Below are 25,794 nucleotides of genomic sequence, written 5' to 3' on the forward strand. Positions count from 1 at the left end.
GGGAGGCTGAGGCAGGAGGACCACAAATTCAGATCCTCTCTCAGGAATTCAAAGAAACCCTAAGCAACCTAGTGAGGCTCTGTCTCAAAATAAAAATAAAAAGTAAAAAATTTTAAAATGGGCTGGGGATATGACTCAGAGATTAAGCACCCCAGGGTTTAATCTCTGGAACCAAAAAGAAAAAATTAGGAATCAAGAAAAGAACATTTTAAATCCTTCATATTCCAAAAATATATTTTCAGAGCATTGTTCCCATCTCACAATATCTCCTTTAAATGAATCAATTTTGTGTTAAATATTTAATTAAATAATCTGGTTAATGGGTATTTAAGGAAATCATTTTCATTAAGAATTATTACATGATTAACAAAAATTGATCAATCACTTAATGGTCAAGTTGAGGATTACTGAATTACTTATCTACATAATAATAATTTTGGTGGCATGGGTTGGAGATGTAGCTCAGTAAGAGTACTTCCCTAGCATGCAAAAGGCCCTGGGTTTGATCCTCAGCACTTCTCAAAAAAAGAAAAAAAGAAATAGATGGCATTACAATTATGATTAAACTGTTTTTAATAAGATAAATAATAGTGATAATAATAACTACTTTGGGTTTTAAAAGAATGATACAATATATAAACCATCAGTAGATACATAAAAATAAACACAGTGAAAATAATCTAAGAAAATATGGCACATAACAGTAGTAATTATTTCCAAGCAGTTTAAAGGTTGATTATCTTGACCCTCCAGAGACACAGGGATGACTGAACTTCCTATGATAAATCCAGAGATACGCCTGAAATAGATTCTGTGAAAACTTTATCAACATAACTACATGATTAAGATCATATCTGACTGCATTCTCAATAGCCCAGAGAATTGTGGGTTTTGGATCTTTGCTAATATGACTAGAATAAAAGTTGTACCTCATTGTTACTTTAAACTTATTTAATTAAAAATTAGGGTAGATAACTTTTCCTGAGAATATTGGTCATTTGATTTCTTTTTCTAAAATGCAGTAGAAAAATTTTGGCCTTTCATCACTTATAATTTTTTCAGATGATTTTATATATTTTATGATACGGGCAATGACTGTATATCATAATTTTTACACAGATGCTATTAATAAATGATGTATCTTTAACATTATTTTTCCAAAGAATGCATGGAGAAAGAAAAAATGTTAAGAATTTGTTCTCTTATATTTGAAAAAAAATATGAAATTGCAATTAAAGAATCAGGTAGTACCAGTAGTGATATAAAAACAGATTATCAGGGCTGAGGTTGTGACTCAGTGGTGGAGGGCTCACCTGGCACATGTGAGGTACTGGGTTTGATCCTCAGCACCACATAAAAATAAATAAAGGCATTTGTGTCCATATACAACTAAAAAATATAAAAACAAACAGATTATCACATATTGCATGCACAAATTAAAATATACCATACTTCATAAAAATGTACAATTACTGTGTTTCAATGAAAAAAATAAGATATAAAATTAGGAAGATTATTGGGAAAAAAACAGACACTTCAAAAATGTCTCCAAAAATGTGTTTGTGCTGTGCTCATATAAAATGAATGAAACCTTTAGTGTGTATAATACTTGGGTGCTGTATGTTCCATTAGTTCAATCATGTATTTTTTCTTCCTTTTATTAGAAATAGTGACACTAAATTATATTATCTATTTTACTAATCCTCCTTATGGTTGAGTCAAAACATTTAAAATTACTGTATGCAATTCTTAGTATGTAAAGCTATTTCATGCTTAAAATGGTGGGCTGATGGTCCAATCCTCATGCTTCCATTTTGCCAAATAAGTACATTAGATTCTTGAATAACAAACATTGTATTCTTAGGATTTTTCATTCTTCCTACAGTCAGTATCATTCTTAGAAATCAAGAAGGAAAATGGCTAATTTCACTAAAATGAGTGGATTTATTCTCATGGGTTTTTCTGGCAAGCCTGAAATAGAAATGCTATTTGCTGCTCTTTTTTTAGTCTTATACATAGTGGCTCTAGTTGGCAATATTGTCATTATTACCACCACTTCCATGGACCACAGTATCTCCTCACCTATGTATTTCTTCTTGAAACAGCTCTCCTTTCTGGATCTGTGCTACATTTCTGTGACAGTCCCAAAGTCCATTTGCAACTCTTTCATGCATAATGGCTATATTTCCCTCTGGGAATGCATACTGCGGTGTTTTGCATTCACTCTCTGTGGCTGTGCTGAGATGGCATTACTCACAGTGATGTCTTATGACCGCTATGTGGCCATTTGCCTTCCACTGCGCTATGAAGTCATCATGGATATCAGTACCTGTGCTCATGGACTGTTAGCCGTATGGGTCAGTGGAATCCTTGCTGGAGTTATGCACACAGCCGCTACATTTTCCATCCACTTCTGTGGTGCCAACATCATTCATCAATTCTTCTGTGATGTCCCCCAGCTTCTGAAACTCTCTTGTTCTAATGAATATGTGGGTGAGCTTGGGGTTAGTGGCTTCTTGTCCTTGGTGGCATTTGTTTGCTTTATCTCTATTGGAGTCACCTACATGCATATATTCTCTACTGTGCTGAGGATACCATCTGCTGAGGGCAGAGCCAGAGCCTTTTCTACCTGCCTGCCCCAACTATCTTGTCATATTATTCGTCTCTAGTAGTGTTTTTGATTTTCTAAAACCACATTCAGAGTCTCCACCTGTGTCAGACTTTTTACTCACTGTTTTTTATACTGTTCTGCCCCCAACACTCAATCCAATAATCTATAGCCTGAGAAATAAGGCTATGAAGATAGCTCTAAAAAATATTTTTGAAAGAAGAAAAGACTTCTTATTTTTCTGAATCACATCCATTAATTCATTTTGAAGGACAAATAAAAATTTATTAAGGAAAAAGTAACATAACCAATCAATAACTTATTATAGGGATATTCATATTAATTTAAATTCATACAAATTAACTCTATAAATAAAAACAGTGAGCACAGAGTTATTTGTATAAATTACTCTTACAAATACAGCTGATTAAATCTCACCAAACAAATCCAGGTGTGAGAAAAATTTCTTCCATTTTAAAGGAATTAATTGTTCTTCGTCACTCATTTCTATCAGGGTAATGGAAATGTAGTTAATTTGAAAAGTCTTCCTCATTTTTTCCTGAATTACACTAGAGTGGGAGCCACCTGATTCTCAATGCCCTCTGGTCATGTAGGGGTTCACTACAGTTCTATCAATGTCTCAGAATTTCAGTCAGCAATACACAGTGCTCACCCTGGAACAGTCACATCATTTGCTCTGCCCATTCGGATTCAATGGACTACTTTGCCACTAATTTGGATAATTTAATATTATGTGATAATTTGACCAAGCTCAGAAAATTAATCAAAGAAGGAATCTGAACAAAATTAATAGAACAACATGTAATGAAAAAGAGACATAAATGAAAATGTATACAAATATAATTTTAGTGATTGAAATTTGGAACTCAAAGGATGGGTCAAACAGAAAAAATATATATATAAGACAAACTTAGTGAATTGAAAGGTCCAAAGATTTCACACAGAATAAGATAAAAGAAATGTATGTCTTTAAAAAAATTCTGGAAAAGATTAACAATTATAAGATTAGCAAGAACAATCAAAAAGTTATTCAATCAAAATCTCCAAAAAGATCTATTGCTCTATTTGCCCATGCTTTGAGGGACTGTGTTACAGGTGGAATTTAGAGAAATAACTTCTAAGAGTTTTTTTCAAATTTTTTTTTTTAAAAAGACACAGGTCATCAGCTTTGAAAAGCACAACAAAAATCCATCAGTACAACTAGTATCAATACACATGTAATTATATCATAGTAAAACTATAGAATTAATAAAAACAGAAATTTTTTGAAAATCAAAATAGAACAAGATATTCTTAAAGTAATAAAACTTTATAGTCTAGAAGTTTTGTTATTTTGCCACACACATTTAGATCTATAATCCATTAGAAAATAACAACTGTGGGGACTGGGTGGTAGCTCACTGGTAGAGCGCTTGCCTAGCATGTGTGAGGCACTGGGTTTGATACCCAGCACCACATAAAAAATAAAAACAAAATAAAGGTATTGTGTCCATCTACAACTAAAAAAAATTAATATAGAAAATAACAACTGTATCTTGTGTGAGGTAGATGTCACTGTTTTACTCAGTGATACCAAACTGAATTAATGTCAATATAGAAATATCTTTTCCTCCAATGAACTGCAGTGGTACCTTGTCATGAATTAGGTGACCCTATAATGTGAGTCTCTAATCTGTTCTGCGTTAATATTTATAATATTGAGCTCTATCATTTACTGTAGCTATACAGCAGGGGTTTTAAAATATCTAGTAGTATAAGTTTTCTAACTCTGCTTTTCCAGATTTTCTGGGCTATTGTAGGTCTTCTAAATACGTTTCTGAGTTTCAAAATTAATTTTATAATTTCCAAAAAATATCTGCTAAAATTTTGACTGGCATTCCATTGAATCTATGATCTAAATAGTGAAGATTTGATTTCTTGAAAATATTTTATCTCCTCATCCATAAACAAGATTATTTTCTATGTTTATTTGCATCTTTAAAAATTGTCTCAGAAATTCTACAGTTTTGATGTAATTGTTTATTAATGTAATTGTAATTTATTTATATGTAGTTGATATTATAATGTTGAAATTTGTCTAATTTTGCAGCCAATATTTAAATAGAGCATTGAGTTTTATGTATTGACCTTATATTTGGTGATCTTATGAAATTTATTTATAAATGTTATCATATTTTTATAGATTTTTAAAATTTCTATTATATACTACATAATCTGTGAATAAAGAATTTCATTTTATCTTTTCCAATTTCTAAACCTTGATTTATCTTCATTATTTTTACGCTGGCCAAAACTGTAAGCCAATATGAAAAGAAGTGGTGATCGTGGTATTTTCACATCTTCCCAAGCTCAAGGGAAATATATGTCAAACATGCTTCAGGGATGCTACCAAAATGGTCCTCAGTCTTAGAGTATCTTGAATGGGCTCATGAATGTGCCCAAAGGAAAAAGAGTTGGCTTCAAATATCTGATATGAGCAGAGGAAAAAATACAAAAGCATGTCACTCTGCTACTTAATTATGACCATTCTCACCCTTCACATCTTCTTTCTCCCAGTTTTAACAACAAAGGAACCAGAGAGAACCTAGAAACAGTGGGAAATAACATAGAAGTTGGAAGCTGGGAAATACAGAAAATGTGGCAATAGGTCCTGCACACTGTAAAGACCACCATCCCAGAATAGGTTTTAGTTAGGTAAAGAAAGATTATTAACTTTTCATGATGTTAAGGGATTTTGATTATGATGTTGACTTAGTTATAATAACTGATAAAGTGATATTTTTCTTCTTACCAAAAATAATTGGAGAAGTTTTGTAAGGATTAACTTAGGGTCCCAGTCCAGGAACATGGGGGTAGGAATGACAGTAGAATGAATCAGACACTATTATCTTATGTGCACATATGATTACATGATCTATATAACTCTACATCATGTACAACCAGAAGAACAAGAAGTTATACTCCATTTATGTATGATGTGTCAAAATGCATTCTACTGTCAATGTATACATATTAGAACAAATTTTTTAAATGGCTGAATAAAATAAATAAAGGTCCCAGTCTATTGTCAAAACAGCTAAGATTACTGGACACTAACAGCTATGCATAGAACCCTTATAAAAACAGACTAGTGTAAAACCTAAAGAGGAAAATCTCAAATAATATCCCACTGAAACCAAAATTCTACCTAGTTTTCCAAAGTCTCTGCAAAAAAAGCTGTCCTCGCCAAGAAGTAACCAGAATGAGAACTTATGAATTACTAGACCTTGGCTGACTACCTAGCAAACTCATGAACTCTCCAAACAGTGAAGGCAGTCTCCAAGCCTCCTGCATATTCAACAAGAGGTGAACATTTTTCTTGTTCAGGACACTTAAACACAACCAATCACTGGCTGAATACTAAACAGAACTGACCCCAATTAAGATAAGATTTCAAGGTAAAAAGAAAAGCAGAATTTATCAGGAACATCAGAGATTTTACACAACCAGGTAGATAGAGTTTCCTGAATTAGTCTAGGAAAGTTATTAAAGAATCAAACAAAAAAAAGTAGCAAGTCATAGGGGGGGTAGGGAGGATCAGCACCCAGAGTGCTACAACATAATATTTTAATATCCAGGTTCCAGCAACAACAAAAAATGGAAAAAGAAACAGTGAATTATGACTCATCTTGAGAAAGGAGAAAAAAAAAGCAGGCAACAAAACCTGTCCATGAGTGTGCTCAGATGCTGAACTTAGAAGGTTGGGCCTAAACTTACTCATACTCATCCCATCCTTCATGCTTTTCTTCAAGGCTCAATAGAGGAGGTGAGCTTCATTTTGTCTAGGGTTATTAATCCTTCTTTAAATATTTTAGAGTCCAAGGAAAAACTCATGCACATTCAGGTTGTAGGCAGATGATATTAATGACAGTGTGGATCAGGTCTGAGAAAACAATTGCAGTAATGTAATGATGGATGGCCACCAACATTTAGCTAAGATCTGCACTCAGTTCTAAAAGAGTAGCAGAAACTTAGATAAACTTCAAGCACATACAGAATCTGAAGGAAACAACAACTGTTCAGTTCACTTGATCAATTTTCTGTGCATCAAGTCCAAGGACTGAAAAATATTGATAATCTTCAATAGGATCTGGAATTTTTTAAAAGCCTATTCATTCTTAAAATAAGTTATTCATATAGAAAATTAAACAGTTCATAAATATGCCAGTTGCTCAATGTTTATACTGTGAACACATCTTGATTGAGAAATAAAAACACAGGGACACTCTAGAACAGCCCTCAATTCATTTTCATATAATACTTTTACTTGTCTTCATGTAACCATTATTGTAATTTTAGAACTGTATACAAACACAATAATACATCACTTTTTTTGTCTCTGCATTCATTCACTCAATGTTGTCTTTGTGAGATTTAATCATTATGGTGCTTGTACAGTAAATCGCAAATCTTATAGCAGCATTGTTTTTCTTTGTGTGAATATGTCATACCATATTTATCCATAATAGTATTGATAGGCATTTAAGTTTATCTAGGGTTACCATTTATGAGCAATGCTGCTATGAATATTTTTGCATATATCTTTTGGAAAAAAAAAATGTAAGTATTGCTTTTGAAGAATGCTTAGTCATAAAATAAGTACACATATATTCAGCTTCATTAAATACAATTAACTCTTGAAAATTGGTGTAAACACCTACACACCACAAGAGGTATGAGAATCCCAAGTGCTCCACATCTGTACCCACAATCAATGTTCTGTGTTATTTTAACTTAGTCATCTGCTAGCATGTAGTGGATACATCATTACAGTTTAAACTTTGTACTCCCCCGATAACTAGTAAATTTGACCACATTGTTTTGTTTATGGATCATTGGGAGATCTTATGTTTTATACTTGTTCAAGTATCCAGGTTTTTTTCCAAATTGATTTCTAGAAAATCTTTATGTCAGATGTTTGGAAAATAAAAAGAAACATTCAAATACTTGTTCTAGGGAAGTATAAATTTGGGAAAAAGCAAGGGAAATTTTATGAAAACAATTGTAAAATCAATCCTACTCATTGCCCACATTGAATTTATTCCAGAACCAAAAAATGTGTAAGTATATTTCATCAAAATAGAATCAAGGGAAACAAATAATCATATCATTAAATCCAAAATCAAGTATTTGATAAAATTCAAGGTTCACAAAAATAATTAAAAATTTTTGTAAACTATGAATAGAATGAAACATGGGCAATATGGGCAGTAGACAAAGGTATGTCCTTTTAGACAAATTTGGCATTTCAGATCAATAGAAATGGTATTTTTATTAGATGCTATTGTAATAATTAATCACTCATGTGAAAAAGAAGACAGGTGACCGCTATCACACCATCCACAGACATCCTTGCCAGATGATTGTATATGCAATGATGAAAGAAAAAAGCTATATGTTCATAACATCATCACAGTAATGATTTATTAATTAATCAATAAGTTCTTGTAATCTCAAACCACAAGGGAGTAGTTTGATTAATTTACCTATGCTGCAATTACTGAAAAGTTTTATAATCTCCCTTGGGCTGAATTCCTATTCCTAGGAAATTACCCTGCTGTTTCCTGGCATAGCATACTTCTACCTTGGAAAGTCTTCCTACTGTATGCACATCTGTCCCCATGCTGGTTTACACTCCTTTCCTTTCCTCTAATGTCTTTCTTTAATTGATTCAGATTATCATTCTCTCTCTCTCTCTCTCTCTCTCTCTCTCTCTCTCTCTCTCTCATNAAGGGCATAGAGAATCATGAATGCCAAGAGTGTAAAACAAAGCTTTAAAACAAGGCAGTGTGGCTCCACAGTCCACATGTTCAACAACCACAAAGACACTGGGAAAAGCAAGTGACTGTTAAATAGAATTGAATGAAAACTTTTGCCAAGAAGAGCCCGAATCAAGCCAAAACTACATTACATTAATGTTTAGTATTTCATTAAATTATTTAGTAATTATTTATAACAAATATTTTAAATATTACTTGTTAAATAATAATGCATTCTCAGTAGAAGTTTAAGGAGATTCATAGATCTGGTGCTTTATGCCAAAAAATCCCCACTTTTTGAAGTTTGGTTTTGTTATTTTTTTTTCCTTGAAAGAACTGAGACAATAAGTACAAAATGTTTGCAACAATGTTATAAGAGGATTCTTCTTAAAAGGAAATACTACAATGATTTCTTCATACTAATATATACTTTTCAACTTTTCAAACATTAAATATTATTTTAATTCCCTAATCATGTTTGCAAGCAAATATGTATTTTGTGGGGGGACAGTCTTCCACTCTTTCTCTATACTATATCATTGAAAAGATTGTTAGTAATTTATGTTCATAGTAACCTTTTAAATATACTTAATGAGAGAGTTTGTGAAAATATTTATGTCACATATGTGTGTTTTCATGTGCTACTTATTGAATCTAAATGTTCTTTTTTGAGACAATGTGGGCCAGACTGTATTTAATAAATGCAGCCACACATGCACTGCACATTAGGGAATGGTTATTTAATATTATGTCTCTTCAATAAGTTTCGAGCACAAAACATCCATTAGAAATGTTGCTCTCTCCTTAGCAGTCTCCTAAGGGCTCCTTTCACATCCTTGTTCCTCAAGGTGTATATGAGGGGGTTGAGGGTGGGAGTCACAACAGTATAAAAGAGTGTGAGAAACATGCCCTGGCTGTGGCCAAAGGATCTCTGTGGTTGGATGTATATGACTGAGCTGTTCCCAAAATAAAGGGACACCACTAGTAGATGAGAGCCACAGGTCCCTAGAGCCTTGCACCAAGCTTGGGATGACTTAATTTTTATCACAGTGTGCAATGAATCTATAGGAGACAAATATCAATGCCATGGGAAGGAGGAGGAGAACTAATGTAGCCACAAAAATCTGGACTTGGTTTGCATGGATGTCAACACATGCCAATTTGATCATGGCAGGCACTTCACACAAGAAGTGGTGGAGACGAAGGTGCCCACATCTAGGAAGCCGCAGGGTGATGGTGCTTTGGATCAGAGTGTTTCCCACTCCACTTAACCAGGCTATTCCTGCCAGGTGCATGATGGGTGCATGACAGTCGTGTAGTTGAGAGGTCTGCAGACAGCCACATAGTGGTCAAATGCCATGATAGTAAGGAGAACATACTCAGTGGAACCTAAGGAGAGGGACACGAGGATTTGATGGTCTTGGCTGGTCCCCTCAGGTTCCACAACAGCTGGGGCATGATGCTGGTTGTGAAGGCAAGGTCAAGAAAGGAGAGATTAGTGAGGAAGAAGTACATAGGTGTGTGGAGTTTGGAATCCAGGCAGGAGACCAATGGTGATGGCAGTGTTGCCCACAAGGGTCAGAAGATAGGATATCAAAACTACCACGAAAAGGATGATTTCCAACTGGGGTTGGTCTGAGAATCCAAGCAAAATAAAACCTCCCTCAGAGGTTTCATTGTTTTCTTCTGTCTTTCAAAGGTAAAAGATAAAAATAGAAATTCAATCCAGAGAAGTATCATTATTACTATTTATCTACAAAATTTGAGATAGCATCTTAGGTAAGATTTTTAACCAGTGAAATTACACAAATAAGAAAAGATATAATTATTAAAAGACATTTAGGAATGTGTTTTAATACAAAGGCATTTTTGTGTCATTTTTGATCACATTAACTATTTGACACCTCCTCTTTTTTTTTCAGGAACTGTCTCTTCCCCCTAATTGTCAAAAGTTATTATTAAAGACAATCTATTTAAGAAAAGCTTCCATGTGGTTGCAGTGACAAAAATCTGACTAACATACCACTCAAACCTGATAACAGCTTACAGGAGGAAAAGTGTATTTTGAGCTTATGGTTTCAGAAATTCAGTCCACAGTCAGCCAACTCCATGGTTCTAGGCTTGAGGTGAGGTGGAACATCATGGAAGAAGGGCATGGTGGAGGAAACATGCTACTTCATGGTGTCTGGGATACAGAGAGAGAGAGAGGAGCCAGGGGGACAAGATATAATCCTCAAGAGCACATCAACAGTGACCCACTTCCAACCATACCCACGTACCTACAGTTACCACCCAGTACAGTGGATCGTTCAGTGATTCATTCATAAAATAGATTAGGCTATGTTTCTAATAATCTAATCGTTTCACCTCTAAATGTTCCTGCATTACCACAGAAGCTTTTGGAAAACTCCTCATATCCAAACCACAACAGTGTCTATTTAAGTGGTAGGGGAGTAACAGGTGCATGCTGAGACTAATTTTAAGCTATCATTGAATAGATTGTTAGTAATCGTTGTTCATAGTAATAGAAATTGCAATACAAAAAAAATAGTGGATAACAGTGAAGAATATGGTTAGGAAAACAACTAGAATGAATTTTGTGTCTTTTTTTGTCTCACAGCAAGGTGAATTATGATAATGTTTTTTACATTTAATTAAGTGATCTGAGTGATATGGGGTTAGACTCAGGTGTCAGTATAGAAGTAAACTAAATAAGGATACATTTTCTTTAATAACATACTTAGGAGTGCTTACATAAAATCTTTTGCCTCTTAAAAATGATGAAGAAATAGGTCATATATACATATGAAAAAACACAGGTACAAAATCTCAGATGTGCACTCATTTGTTGAGACAGATAACCATGAGATATTTTTATAAAAATAAGGGGAAACTATAACCAATTCCTTTAAAGACAAGGTGCTGGCATTTTTTTTTCAAAAAAAATCATGAAAAGGCAAATCATATCTTGTTCAACTCACTTTAAATTGCTCTGCTTAATAAATAAAAGGAGATTGGATCATAGTACAATCCTCCATGACTCTTCACTTACTATTTTTTATGATGTTATCCTTTGTGCTCCCAAATTTTCTGCTCTCATGGTAGCATCTTCTTGAATCATTTACTTTTAGGAATAATTATGGATCAGTTTTTTGTTTTATTCAGTAAAATTGTATCTGGGATGTGGGGGAGTAATATCTTAATGCTTTAAATTCTGGACCTAAATGCTTGGATATGCATAGCCAATAAATAATTCTACTCAGAAAGCCTGAATAATATGCTACATAGAGTCCCATATTCTGCATATTCCTAATGCTGCTTAACACAAAATGATAATTTGTCTCAGACTGGTACGTTTTTAGTTTTAGTTACTAAAGTAACTAATTCAATAGTTTAAACAAATGCTTAGCTCTAATGGAAGCATAAATTTTTCCTATTGCCTTAAGAAAATAACACAATGTACATATTTTTAAAAACTTTAGAATTATCTTAAATTTGAACTCTTTCAGAATGTAATGTTCTCTTAAATATGCGTTTATTCATAAGCATAAATCCAGGCATTACCAATTTTCTAGTATTTTAAAATCACATAATTTGATAGGATGTTTAGAAGCAACTTTAGAGATAAAATTTTAGTTTGTTTCCTTTTTAAGATTTTTCTAAAGAGAGAGAGAGAGAGAGAGAGAATTTTTTAATATTTATTTTTCAGTTTTTGGTGGACACAACATCTTTATTTTATTTTATGTGGTTCTGGGGCTCGACCCCAGTGCCCCGCGCATGCCAGGCAAGTGCGCTACCACTTGAGCCACATCCCCAGTCCCCTTCAGTGGATTTTATCCTCCACATATTCCTAACAATGCAGCCATAGGATAAGCCCCAAAGGTGTGAGCACATAGAGGACAGTAGCTATGGAGAGCTCATATTTCAAGAAGGTTGTTTCCACACAAGCAATTTTAATCAGTGCAGGCTCCTCGCACATAAAATCATCCACCCTGTGGTGGCTGCAGAGAAGCTGTTGGGGAAAAAAAGGTGTTCTGAACTGTGGACTCCACAAAAACCACTTGTCCAGGACACAGCTACTAGTTACTGGAGAAGCTTTGGGTACATGATAACATCATAACTGAGAGATCTACAGATAGCATTGAAATGGTCATAGGCCATAACAGTCAGGAGGACACACTCAGTGGAGCCCAATCCCAGAGCAATATATAACTGATGGTCTTCTCAGGGCCCTTGAGATTCCAAAGTATCTGTGGTACAATACTGGTAATAAAACAGAGGTTCAGGAAGGAGAGATTGGAAAGGAAGAAATACATGGGTGTGTGGAGTTTGAGGTTCAAGTGTGAAACAAGTATTATTTCTGTGTTCCCCAGCAGTGTCAAAATGTAGATAACAGAGATGACAAGAAGAAGAACCATCTCCAGTTGGGGTTGGTCAGAAAATCCCAGTAAGATAAAATATGCAGGATTGCTAAAATTGATTCCTTTCATTGTTCCCAATTGTGAGTTATCTTTCTCAATAATTTCTATTTTGTTCCTGTGGGAATAAAAACCCTATATGGTAATCAATAAAAATATAATGAACAAAAACTTAAGCATTTCATTACTGGAATTATATACAAAGAAACAATATACACATATAAAATAATGTAATAATAAACTGTGTTGTTACATAGAATAGGAGACAAATGCATATCATGAACATCCCAAATACAAACATTAAATAGACATTACAGTCATACAGCAAAACAGGGTTGAGATATATGCTGAACTACCTGAAAATGAAATACACATGCCATCAATGAGAAAACTGCAAAAAACAAAGCAAGTTGAAAATAAAATGATTTCTATATGCATAGATACATGATAGTTACACAACAGATATAATAGATGCATAAACTAAAAAATACATAGAGTAATTAGAGTTCAGGATACAGTAAGAATAATTATAATATGAAATAGGAGCTATTAGATATGTCTATCATTAATATTCATTGCTTTAATAAGAAGCAATCAATTACTGAAGGTACAATCAACAATCAAATTAAGGAAAGTTTTCTGTGATCTCTCTATTGGAGGCATTGTTCTGCTTTATAAATATTGCTCTCTAGAAAAATCTAATTCATTTTAAAATCTAACTCAAGGCCACACACTATAAGATGTTTTAATTGTAAGATACACAAAGTGGAGAGAAATAACATAATCCATTGGCCTTTTATAAAATAAATAATATAGCCTGTATAAGTATTGTTCAAACTACTAACTTGCAAAGTTAAGAAGTATAGTTATGAAAATTCAAACTTTGGTCAATTTTGGGGTTCCCAAAAAACACCCTGCAGCATATTGATTAACTATGAGGGTTATAAATATTCCTTTATAAAAAAAGCCTTTCTAATGAAAATTTCTGATTAGGTCTCAAACAGCCTAACTGGAAAACAAATAAATCTATAAATCTTAGATTGTTATGTTCAGATTCAGATAATTATATAGCCCATTAGGAAAATATGAGCCAAATTTTCTTTGGCATTTTCATGAGCTCTCTCTCTCATTCAGCGAGTAGGACCATGGAACAGGGTAGAGGAGAGTGTGGCTGTGGAGTTGCTAAATCAAGACCTCTAGAGACCAAGCAGGAAGCAGGTCTGATTTTATGGTTCAGTTACCATGTATATATACTCAGTCAGTAGCTAAGCAGATTACAAGCAGCCACCAATACAATTTCTGGCCAACTGTTCCTGCAGGGACCAATCAAGGAATGGGCCATGGAGCAAGCACAGGGACTACAACATGCGGCCTCATGCCCAGGGCTGTGCCTATGGGGTAAGCAGTTTGCCACTCACACACCTAGCACAGGGGAGTGGTTTGCCACTCACATGCCCTTAACCTATGTCACTGCCATGTAAGCAGTATTCCATGCACTTGTCCCCACATCTCACTGTGCTGCAAGAACTTCTGCCAGGATTGCTGTTTTTCATTCAGTGACCTTTACATGGTTACATAAGCATCTCACAACATAAGAAAAAATTACTGCTATTATAAACAGTAAGGCCAGGGTAATAGCATTATGAGGATTAGTTAATTTGGATACCAGGGCAATGATTACAGTTAGAACAAAATAAGGAGGGCGAGGGGTGGTGGAAGTGAGGATGCCATGAAAATAGAAGGAAGATCTGTGGAGTAGGGGAGGGCAAAATTAATATTATCAAATGGTTATACTACTGCTATCATTACACAGAATCAATGCAATCCCCATCAAAATACCAATGACATTCTTCTGAGTAGTTTGAAAACAGTAATTGGATGAGAATTCTGAAAAGTAGATTTACATATATGTTAAAAGTCATGTGAAATTAAATCATAATTCCAGGTGTGGTGTTACATGCCTGTGATCCCAGCTGCTTGGAAGGCAGAGGCAGGAGGATCACAAGTTCAAAGCCAGCCTCAGTAATTTAGCAAGGCCCTAAAAAACTCAGCAAGACTCTGTCTCTATATAAACTATAAACAAGTGGTGGACTTGAAGATTGAAGGCCAGAGGGAGGCAGCATTCTGTGTTTCTCTGTGATCCAGATCTCACCTAATCAGAATACTGCATCTTGGAAAGTGTTAGAGGACCCCTATACAACTGCTTTCTGCAGAAATCACCAGCACTGAGACCACACACAAGGCTCTGAGCCTTAGCATTGATCAGGACTCTGGAATCCTGGCCCCCAATACCCAAAGTCTGAAGTTCTATCCAAGCAGGGCTCGAGAGCATCTTACCAGAATCATCTATCAGCACCTCTGCAGAACTCCTAGACTTCACTCCACTCCTACTCAAGGCACTCAGCTACTACCTACCCATAGCACAATGCCATCACCCAGTTCCCCTCATCTCACCACACTGGTGCTGGAAGCAGACTGCCTCCATCTTGACTCAACTTCCTCATCATACTTGGTGGGGGGAGCTTCCAGATTGGATCTCCAGCTGGCCAGGTACCAGGTTTTCAACTCCACCCTCTCCCCAGCAGCGGTAACCCAACACAGCAACTGCCCAACACAAAACAACTCTCACTTGGACAGGTATGCAGTGTGACCAGGGGACCGCCCAAGGGAGCCCCAGTGTAAGAGGTTCCTCAATTGAGAACTGCTAAGGGAGAGGGGCTAAAGTTTGGAGCCTAACAGAGAGACAAGAAACTGGGAAATCTCCAGACAAGATAGGGAGATAGTACTGGGTGCTCAACTCATACAAGCAGTCCCAGAAAGAGAACCATGAGTTGCATTCTCCCTGTAGGGACTGGTGGGTGCCACTCCTGGCTTCCAGGTGTCCTGCACCAGGACCAGTCTTCCCTCCCTGGATACCTCCATCATAAAGAGAGCAAAGACACCAGCGTACAACACACAACCCCACCTGTTGGATGAAAAGAGAAGCAGAAAAGATACTGTTCTCTAAAACTAGCAACAATCTTGGTTTCTAACTTCTAGTATTTTTTTCTCTTTCTCTTCTAGTGTTCTATCCTCCAGCCCTCACATCCCCAACATATGTGAAACCAAAAACTTTGCATGAAATAGGATTTTGAAGACTGAGTCATCTAAATAATATAATATAGAGGTTTTGTATATGCCCCTTTTTTCTTTACTTTTTTTTTCTTTCATTTTTCTTTCCATGTCCAAATTTTACTATTTTAACATCCTGTATTTTTCTAAATACATATGTGTGTTTGTTTTATGGACTCTACTATCTTCCCATGTACTTGTATACTCTAAATTACATCCTGTCTATTCTCTTGCTATTAACCCTCTTCATTAGATTTCTCTTTCACACTTCCTAAGATATATTAACTCTATATCCTCACATCCTACCTCCTCAGCATATCATCCTACACCCCAACCTGTTCATTTTCCCCCATCAGAAACCTTTTTGTAAACCATTTTACAAAACTACTGATTATATTTTAGAAAATAATTGAATCCAACATTTCTGTACATTGAGGCTAAGCTGTAAACATTTTAATAACAACAAATTGTTCATAAGGTGGTACATTGTTTATACTGGGATCTGTTAACATTGTTCTTCCCACAAAGGAGAGGTCTTGGAACTCTACAAGAGCACTACAAACCTATAAGGTAAAAACAATAACACCCAAGACCCACAGAGCTGAAAAGGAAGACACACAAGCAACGTGAAAAGACAAGGGAAGAAAGTGCCCCCAAACAAATCAAGACACCACAGTATTAGAATCATTGCCAGCCACAGCAGAAGAAATTACAGAGAAGATGTTTAGGATGTACAAGCTTAAAATGTTCTGTGAACTGAAGGAACATATAAGAGAACAAATAAAGGCAATGAAAGCTCACTTTGACAAGGAGCTACATAAACAAATACAGGAAGCAAAAGATCACCTCAACAGGGACATAGAAGTTCTAAAACAAACAAACAAACAAGCACACCAAACAGAAATCCTTGAAATGAAAGAAACAATAAATCAAAATAAAACTCAAATGAAAGCATCACCAACAGAGTAGACCACTTAAAATATAGGATGTTAGAGTCTGTAAACAAGTCAGGATGGCGCCTGGAAAATGTTAGAGTCTGTAAACAAGTCTGGATGGTGCCTGGCAAAATGCCAGAGGGAGTGGTTTGTGAAGTAACACCAGCGAGCCATTAAGTGTGGAGATTTCTTATTGGTTGACTGCTGTATCGAGTTTATGTTAATTAGATAAGCTGTGTGGAATGTATAAATACTGCTCCTGTCCTGCAATAAACGGCTTCCACTCCTGCTGTATCAACGTACACAAGTTGCTCATCACCCCCCGGTTATTTTGCTGCAGCCGGACTGCGGCAATAGGACATCAGACAATAAAGACAAAATGTATAATCTTGAAAAGAACATAGGTTACACATGATAATGGTAAGAAACCATGAACAGAACACTCAAGAAATATGGGATAGCATAAAAAGATAAAATTTAAGAGTTATTGGGATAGAGGAAGGCATAAAAGACCAAAGGAATGAACTATCTATTAAATGAAATAATATCAGAAAACTTTTCAATCATATAGAATGAATTGGAAATCCAAATTCAAGAAAACTACAGGATGCTGATGTACAAAATCACAACAGATCCACACCAAGTCACATTATAATAAAAATGCCCAACATACAGAATAAAAAGAGAATTTTAAAAGCCATGAGAAAAACAAATTAAATGACATATAGGGAAAAATCAATTAGGATAACAGCAGGTTTTTCATCACAGATCCTAAAAGCTGGAAGATCCTGGAAAAACATATCTCAAGCTGTGAAAGAAAATGGGTGCCAACCAAGAATCTTGTATTCAGCAAAATTAGGCTTTAGATTTGAAGATGAAATAAAAAAACTTCCATTAAAAACAAAAGATAAAAGAATTTATAGCTAGAAAACTAGCACTAAAAAACATCCTTAGACAAATATTCTATGAAGAGAAAACAAAAAACAACAATGAAAATCAGCAGAAGGAGGTAGTACCCTAAAGGAAATATTAATCAAAGAAGAAAACCAATCATGTTAAATAACAAAAATAGACAATTAGGGCTGGGAATACAAACCATGCCTCAATAGTAACCCTGAATGCTAATGGCTTAAACTCACCAGTCAAAAGACATAGGCTAGCAGATTGGATTTTTTTAAAAAAGATCCAACAATATGCTGCCTATGGGAGACTCATCTGATAGGAAAAGACATACACAGATTGAATGTGAAAGGTTGGGAAAAATCATACAACTCTGAGGTACTGAGGAAGCAAGCAGAGGTTTTCATCCTTGTATTAAATAAAGAAGACTTCAAGCCAAAGTTATTCAAAAGGGATAAAGGTGGACATTATATACTGCTCAAGGGAACCATACACCAACAAGACATAACAATCATAAACATATATTCCCCAAACAATGGTGCAGCTATGTTCATCAAACAAACTCTTCTCAAGTTCAAGAATCAAATTGATCACAACACAATCATCTTGGGTGAGTTTATAACATCTCACTCACCAATGGATAGATCTTTGAAACAAAAGGTGAATAAAGAAATTATAGAACTCAATAATACAATCAATAATTTAGACTTTAACTGACATATATAAAATATTTCAACCTGCATTAAGCAGATACAGTTTCTTCTCAGCAGCACATGGATCCTTCTCTAAAATAGAACATATACTATGCCACAACGCAACTCATAACAAATACAAAATAGTAGAAATAGTATTGGAAATCAATGACAAAATAAAAAATAAAAATTACCCCAACACCTGGAAACTAACAATATGCTACTGAATGAACAATGGGTTGCAGAAGACATCAAAGAGGAAATTAAGAAATTCTTAGAGGTAAATGAGAACATAAACACAACATATCAAAAACTCTGTAACACTATAAAAGCAGTTCTAAGAGCAAAGTTCATTGCATGGATATCATTTCTTAAAAGAAGAAAAGGTTAACAAATAAATTACCTCACTTTACATCTCAAAGCCCTAGAAAAAGAAGAACAAATCAGCAGCATAAGCAGTAGAAGGCAAGAAATATTTAAAATAGGACTGAAATCAATGAAATCAAAACAAAAGAAACCATTGAAAAAATTGACAGAACAAAAAGTTGGTTCTTTGAAAAAAATAAATAAAACTGATAAACTCTTAGCTATGCTAACAAAGAGAAAGAGAGAACTCAAATTACCAGCATAAGTGATGAAAAAGATAACATCACAATAGACACTACAGAAATATAAAGGATAACTATAAATTATTTTGAAAACTTAAACTCCGTTAAAATAGAAAATATTGAAGCCCCCAACAAATTTCTCAAGTCATACAACTTCCATAGATTGAATCAGGATGATATACACAATTTAAACAGACCAATATCAAGTGATGAAATACTGATGCTATCAGAAGGCTACGAACCAAGAAAAGCCAAGGAAAGGACAGATACAGAGCCGAGTTCTACAAGATCTTTAAAGAAGAACTAATACCAATACTTTTCAATTTATTTCAGGAAATATAAAAAGAGGCAGCCCTATCTCTTTCCCTGCACAAACTCACCTTGAAATTAAACCAGAGATTCTGCATCTAATACAAGAAAAAGTAGGCCCTAATCTTCATCATGTGGGATTAGGCCCCAACTTCCTTAATAAGACTTCTATAGTGCAAGATTTAAAACCAAGAATCAATAAATGTAATGGACTCAAACTAAAAAGTTTCTTCTCAGCAAAAGAAACAATTTTTGAGGTGAGTAGAGAGCCTACATCTTGGGAGCAAATTTCTACCCCTCATACATCAGATAGAGCACTAATCTCTAGGGTATATAAAGAACTCAAAAATCTAAGCACTAAAAAAAGAAATAACCCAATCAATAAATGGGCCATGGACATAATCAGAAACTTCTCAGAAGAGGATATACAATCAATCAACAAATATAAGAAAAAATGTTCATCATCTCGAGCAAGTAGAGAAATGCAAATCAAAACTCTTCTAAGAAACCATCTCCCTCCATTCAGAATGGCAGCTATTATGTAGACAAACAACAATAAGTGTTGGCAAGGATGTGGGGAAAATGGCACACTCATACATTGCTGGTAGAACTTCAAATTGGCACAGCCAATATGGAAAACAGTATGAAGATTCCTTGGAAAACTGGGGATGGAACCACCATTTGACCCAGCTATCCCTCTCCTTGGTGTGTACCCAAAGGACTTAAAAACAGCATACTACAGGGACACAGCCACATTCCATGTTTATAGCAGCACAATTCACAATAGCTAAATTCTGCAACCAAACTAGATGTCCTTCAATAGATGAATGGATTAAAAACAGTGACATATATGTGCAATGGAATATTCCTCAGCAATAAAAGAGAATAAAATCGTGGCATTTGCTTGTAAATAGATGGCATTGGAGAAGATAATGCCAAGTGAAGTTAGCCAATCCCAAGAAAACAAATGGCGAATGTTATCTCTAATATAAGGAGGCTGACTCATAGTAGGGTAGGGAGGGGTAACATGGGAGGAATAGACAAACTCTAGATAGGGCAGAGGGGTGAGAGGGGAAGAGAGAGGGCAGGGGGTTAGCAATGATAGTGGAAAGTGATGGACACCATTATCCAAAGTACATGTATGAAGATACAATTTTGTGTGAACATAATTTTATACAAAAAAAAATATGAAAAATTGTGGTCTTTATGTGCAAGAAGAATTGTAATGCATTCTGTTATCATTTTTAATCAATAAAAATAAATAAATAAAAATATATAAAAAAGTGGCCATGATTAAGCATCCTTAGGTTTAATCCCTAGTACTGCCCCCCAAAAACTAAATCATAAAATGGCAACAGTAACAAAAATAATATAAACTTTGTATGAATAGACATAATCATTGGGTGTATCTCTGGAAATATATAATGAAAAATTCATAAACTTTGTAAAAAGGTACAAATATCTGAAGTAGCAACATGCCACACAAATAGTATTTCAAATTAGTGAAGAAATATATTGTTTAGTGGATCAAGTAATGATCCATCAAAATAAAGACAATATTAGATATCTGATTTTCCAGAATAACAAATATATATGAAAGAATGAAATATATAAAGAACTTACATTAAACTTAGAATATCAATAAATAGGGATAAAATTAAGACAAATAATACTTGCATAAATATTCACATAGTGTTGGGATTTGAAAAGTTTCTTGAGGCATATAACACATAAGTTCCCTTATTAAATATACAATAAAATGCATATACTTAATTATAAGAAATATTTATTTCAATAATTTATAATGTACAGTAACATTTTATGCAAATCTAGTGACTATAAATGTGGAATTTATACAAATAATTTGGTAAACCCTTATAATGGAATATTAATGAGGCAATGGTCTATGGTTAATATTTTCTGACACTGAAAAAATATTTATACTTGTTAGTGAAAGTAACTGGCCTACAAAGGAGACATGGCTCGTTTACTCAATTATGTAGTTAACTTCTAATAGCAATGATACAGACTTCATTCATAGCACCCATAGCACCCATAGCAATGAACTAAAGAACATATGTACGTAAGAGTTCTGAATATGTGTAAGATAATTTTCCTTTAATACTGTCAGGAAAAAAAAATGGTCTGTTGAGAAATGCCTTCCTTTACGTGTCTCTCTTGAGAGAGAAAAGTTCTGGACACTAATAAACTCCATGATAATTAGAAATTTAGAAATATAGATCCAGATGGTCTTGAGAGAATCCATATCCTTTGTATTTTTCATTTATTCTAATCTGAGTTTCTCCAGGGAAAATTACTCAAGCCATATTTACTTTCACCTGGGTATAGGGCAGTTATATTCACTCCAAGAGAGAAACTTTATTATGCTAAGGCCATATCACCAGCAATATTTCCTACATGCCAATAAGTGTGAAAGGGAAAGAGAGAGATGACCTAGAGGATGTAAGTAATCCTCTAAATGTCTTGCATCACCATGTCTTCCCACTCTGAGCTGCCTCCAATCACACTAGTCAGCACCAACTTAGCAACTTCCCTGATTGAGTCACTGTGTCTCTCCCTCTGCATGTTCATTAAAAATAACTGTATTCACACAATAAGAACTATCATAAAAAAGCTTGGGGAGAATAAATTTCTTGATCTTTTTGCCAAAAGAAAAAAGGATTTTTCTCTGGACAATTATTTTCCAAATAATACTTCAGTCCTTTGTTCATATATAAGATGCGAAAAGAGGTTTTTACAATTCTATTTTGGTTTCAACACACACACACACACACACACACACACACACACACACATTTCTGACCACTCTCCTTTCTAGGTCTTGTTCAGTGACTCCATTCAAGCCTCAACTCAGACTTGAACTGTGGAGAAAGAAAATTCCTACACATCCCATTTCAGAGTTAGGAGCTGGTTCTCAGGAGATTGGATAGAATAGTTATTCTTCAACCTAATAACCTAATCAGAATAAAAAAAATAGAATAATTCATGGGTAGAAGTGGAAAGCTCTTCTTGAAAAATTACTTATAATCCCAATGTTTTAACAATATTTTTAGTATTGTAATAGTAAAATGTGAGAGGAATAATTAGATGATTCCTACATTAATTAAGATTCTTGCAGACTCATAAGCACATACACAAATGTTATTTACCTATATAAAATTAAAATTAAATTGCTGTTTTGTGGTAATCATATTACAATGACTACATGTATCAAACATCATGTATATTATGAATATATTCAATTTATATTTATCAATAGTACTTCAGTATAGTTGTAAAAAAATTCACTGTAAATAATGTGGGATATGAATTGCACAAACAAAAATGATCTTAATATTATATAATCAGGTTATAAATTCAATTGGTTTTAACAACACTTTTGAATTCTATTAATTTAAACAGATATGTTACATACTTGATTCTGCACTTAAAATCTTAAAAAAGAAAACAAACTAAAATTTTATCTATAAAGTTGCTTCTATACCTAATATCTTATCAAATTATGTAATTTTCAAATATAGAAAATTGGGAATTTCTGGATTTATGCTTATGAATAAACTCATATTTAAGAAAACATTACATTCTGAAAGAGTTCAAATTTAAGATGATTCTAAAGTTTTTAAAAGTATATACTTTGTGTTATTTTCTTAAGGAAATGGGAAAAAACTTATGCTTCTATTAGATCTGAGCATTTGTTTAAACTGAATTAGTTACTTTAGTAACTCAAACTAAAAATATACCATCTGAGACAAATTACCATTTCATGTTAAGCAGAATTAGGAATATGCAGAATGTGGAACTCTATATAGCATATTATTCAGGCTTTCTGAGTAGAATTCTTATTAGCTATGCATGTCTATAATTTAGGTCCAGAATTTAAAGCATTAAGACATTATTCCCTCCACATTCCAGACACAATTTTACTGTTTGAATATGAACACATCTGAATAAAACTAAAAAAATGATCCTTCATTATTCATAAAAGTAAATGATTCAAGAAGATGCTATCATGAGATAGAAAATTTGGTAGCACAAATGATAACATCATAAAAAATAGTAAGTGAAGAGGCAGGGAGGATTGTACTATGATCCAATCTCCTTTTATTTATTAAGCAGAGCAATGCAAAGTGAGTTGAACAAGATATGATTTGTCTTCTCATGATTAAAAAAAAACTGCAAGCACCTTGTCTTTAAAGGAATTGGTTATAGACTTCCCCCCTTATTTTTATCAAAAATATCTCATGCTTATCTGTCTCAAGATATGTGTGCACATCTGAGATTTTCTGCTTGTGTTTTCATATATATATATGACCTATTTTTTTCATCACTTTTAAGAGGTAGAAGATTTTATGTAAGCACTCCTAAGTATGTTATTAAAGAAAATGTAGCTTTATTTAGTTTCCTTCTATATTGACATCTGAATCTAACCCCATATCTCTCACATCAGTTAATTAAATGTAAGAAACATCATCATAATTCACCTTGTCTGTGAGACAAAAAAAAGACACAAAATACATTCTAGTTATTTCCCTGACCAAATTCTTCACTATTATCCACTATTTTGGGGGGGTGGATTGCAATTTCTATAACTATGAGCAACAATCACCAACAATCCATTCGATGATAGCTTAAAATTAGTCTCAGCATTCACCTGTTACTCCCTCCCACTTAAATAGCCACTGTTATAGTTTGGATATGAGGAGTTTTCCAAAAGCTTCTGTGGTAATGCAGGAACATTTAGAGGTGAAACGATTAGATTATTAGAAACATAGCCTAATCTATTTTATGAATGAATCACTGAACGATCCATTGTACTGGGTGGTAACTGTAGGTATGTGGGGTATGGCAGGAGGTGGGTCACTTTTGATGTGCCCTTGAGGATTATATCTTGTCCCCCTGGCTCCTCTCTCTCTCTCTCTCTCTCTCTCTCTCTCTCTCTCTCTCTGCATCCCAAACACCATGAAGTAGCAAGTTTCCTCCATCATGCCCTTCTTCCATGATGTTCCACCTCACCTCAAGCCTAGAACCATGGAGTTGGCTGACTGTGGACTGAATTTCTGAAACTGTAAGCTCAAAATAAACTTTTCCTCCTCTAAGTTGATATTATCAGGTTTGAGTGGTATGTTAGATAGATTTTTGTCATTGCAAACCAAGTGGAAGCTTTTCTTCAGTAGATTGTATTTAATAATAACTTTTGACAATAAGGGGGAAGAGCCAGCTCATGAAAAAAAGAGGAGGTATCAAATGGTTAATGATAGCAAAAAATGACACAAAATGCCTTTGCATTCATGAATATCTTTTAATAATTATACCTATTCTTCTTTGTGTAATTTCATGGTTAAAACCTTTACCTAAATTTTATCTCAAATGTTGTAGGTAAATAGTAATAATGATACTTCTCTAAATTGAATTCTGTTTTTCTCTTTTACCTTTGAAGACTTATGGAAGAAAACAATGAAACCTCTGAGGGAGGTTTTATTTTGCTTGGATTCTCAGACCAGCTCCAGTTGGAAATCATCCTTTTCATGGTAGTTTTGATATCCTATCTTCTGACCCTTGTGGGCAACACAGCCATCATCGTGGTCTCCCACCTGGATTCCAAACTCCACACACCTATGTACTTCTTCCTCACTAATCTCTCCTTTCTTGACCTTGCCTTCACTACCAGCATCGTGCCCCAGCTGTTGTGGAACCTGAGGGGACCAGCCAAGACCATCACATCCACCGGCTGTATCCTACAACTCTATGTGTCCCTCTCCTTAGGTTCCACTGAGTGTGTTCTCTTATTATCATGGCATTTGACCGCTATGTGGCTGTCTGCAGACCTCTCAACTACACGACTGTCATGCACCCATCATTCTGCAAGGCCCTGGCAGGAATAGCCTGGCTAAGTGGAGTGGGAAACACTCTGATCCAAAGCACCATCACCCTGCGGCTTCCTAGATGTGGGCACCTTCGTCTCCACCACTTCTTGTGTGAAGTGCCTGCCATGATCAAGTTGGCATGTGTTGACATCCATGCAAACCAAGTCCAGCTTTTTGTGGCTACATTAGTTCTCCTCCTTCCCATGGCATTGATATCTGTCTCCTATGGATTTATTGTGTATGCTGTGATAAAAATTAAGTCATCCCAAGCTTGGCGCAAGGCTTTAGGGACCTGTGGCTCTCATCTACTAGTGGTGTCCCTTTATTTTGGGAACAGCTCAGTCATATACATCCAACCACAGAGATCCTTTGGCCACAGCCAGGGCATGTTCCTCACACTCTTTTATACTGTTGTGACTCCCACCCTCAACCCCCTCACATGCACCTTGAGGAACAAGGATGTGAAAGGAGCTCTGAGGAGACTGCTGAGGAGAGAACAAAATTTCTAA

The 25,794-nt window shown here is 34.7% G+C and overlaps 2 protein-coding genes and 1 pseudogene across 2 annotated transcripts; 2 read left to right on the forward strand and 1 right to left on the reverse strand.

The window, feature by feature from the left end:
* Nucleotides 1-1,916: 1,916 nt before the first annotated feature.
* On the forward strand, nt 1,917-2,808 carry LOC107133542 (olfactory receptor 14J1-like; the record flags this gene model as incomplete). The annotated part of the gene is given in 2 exon segments (XM_015475867.1): nt 1,917-2,644; nt 2,646-2,808. Coding segments are annotated over 2 exon segments (891 nt in total), but the record flags the coding sequence as incomplete, so codon positions are not given.
* Nucleotides 2,809-9,211: 6,403 nt separating this feature from the next.
* On the reverse strand, nt 9,212-15,177 carry LOC107133543 (annotated as a pseudogene).
* A 9,685-nt stretch (nt 15,178-24,862) lies between these two features.
* LOC107133544 (olfactory receptor 2G3-like) lies at nt 24,863-25,794 on the forward strand. Its single transcript, XM_015475869.1, is given in 2 exon segments — nt 24,863-25,205; nt 25,208-25,794. Coding segments are annotated over 2 exon segments (930 nt in total).

This window comes from Marmota marmota, unplaced genomic scaffold (genome assembly GCF_001458135.2).
Source record: "Marmota marmota marmota unplaced genomic scaffold, marMar, whole genome shotgun sequence".
Lineage (NCBI taxonomy): Eukaryota > Metazoa > Chordata > Mammalia > Rodentia > Sciuridae > Marmota > Marmota marmota.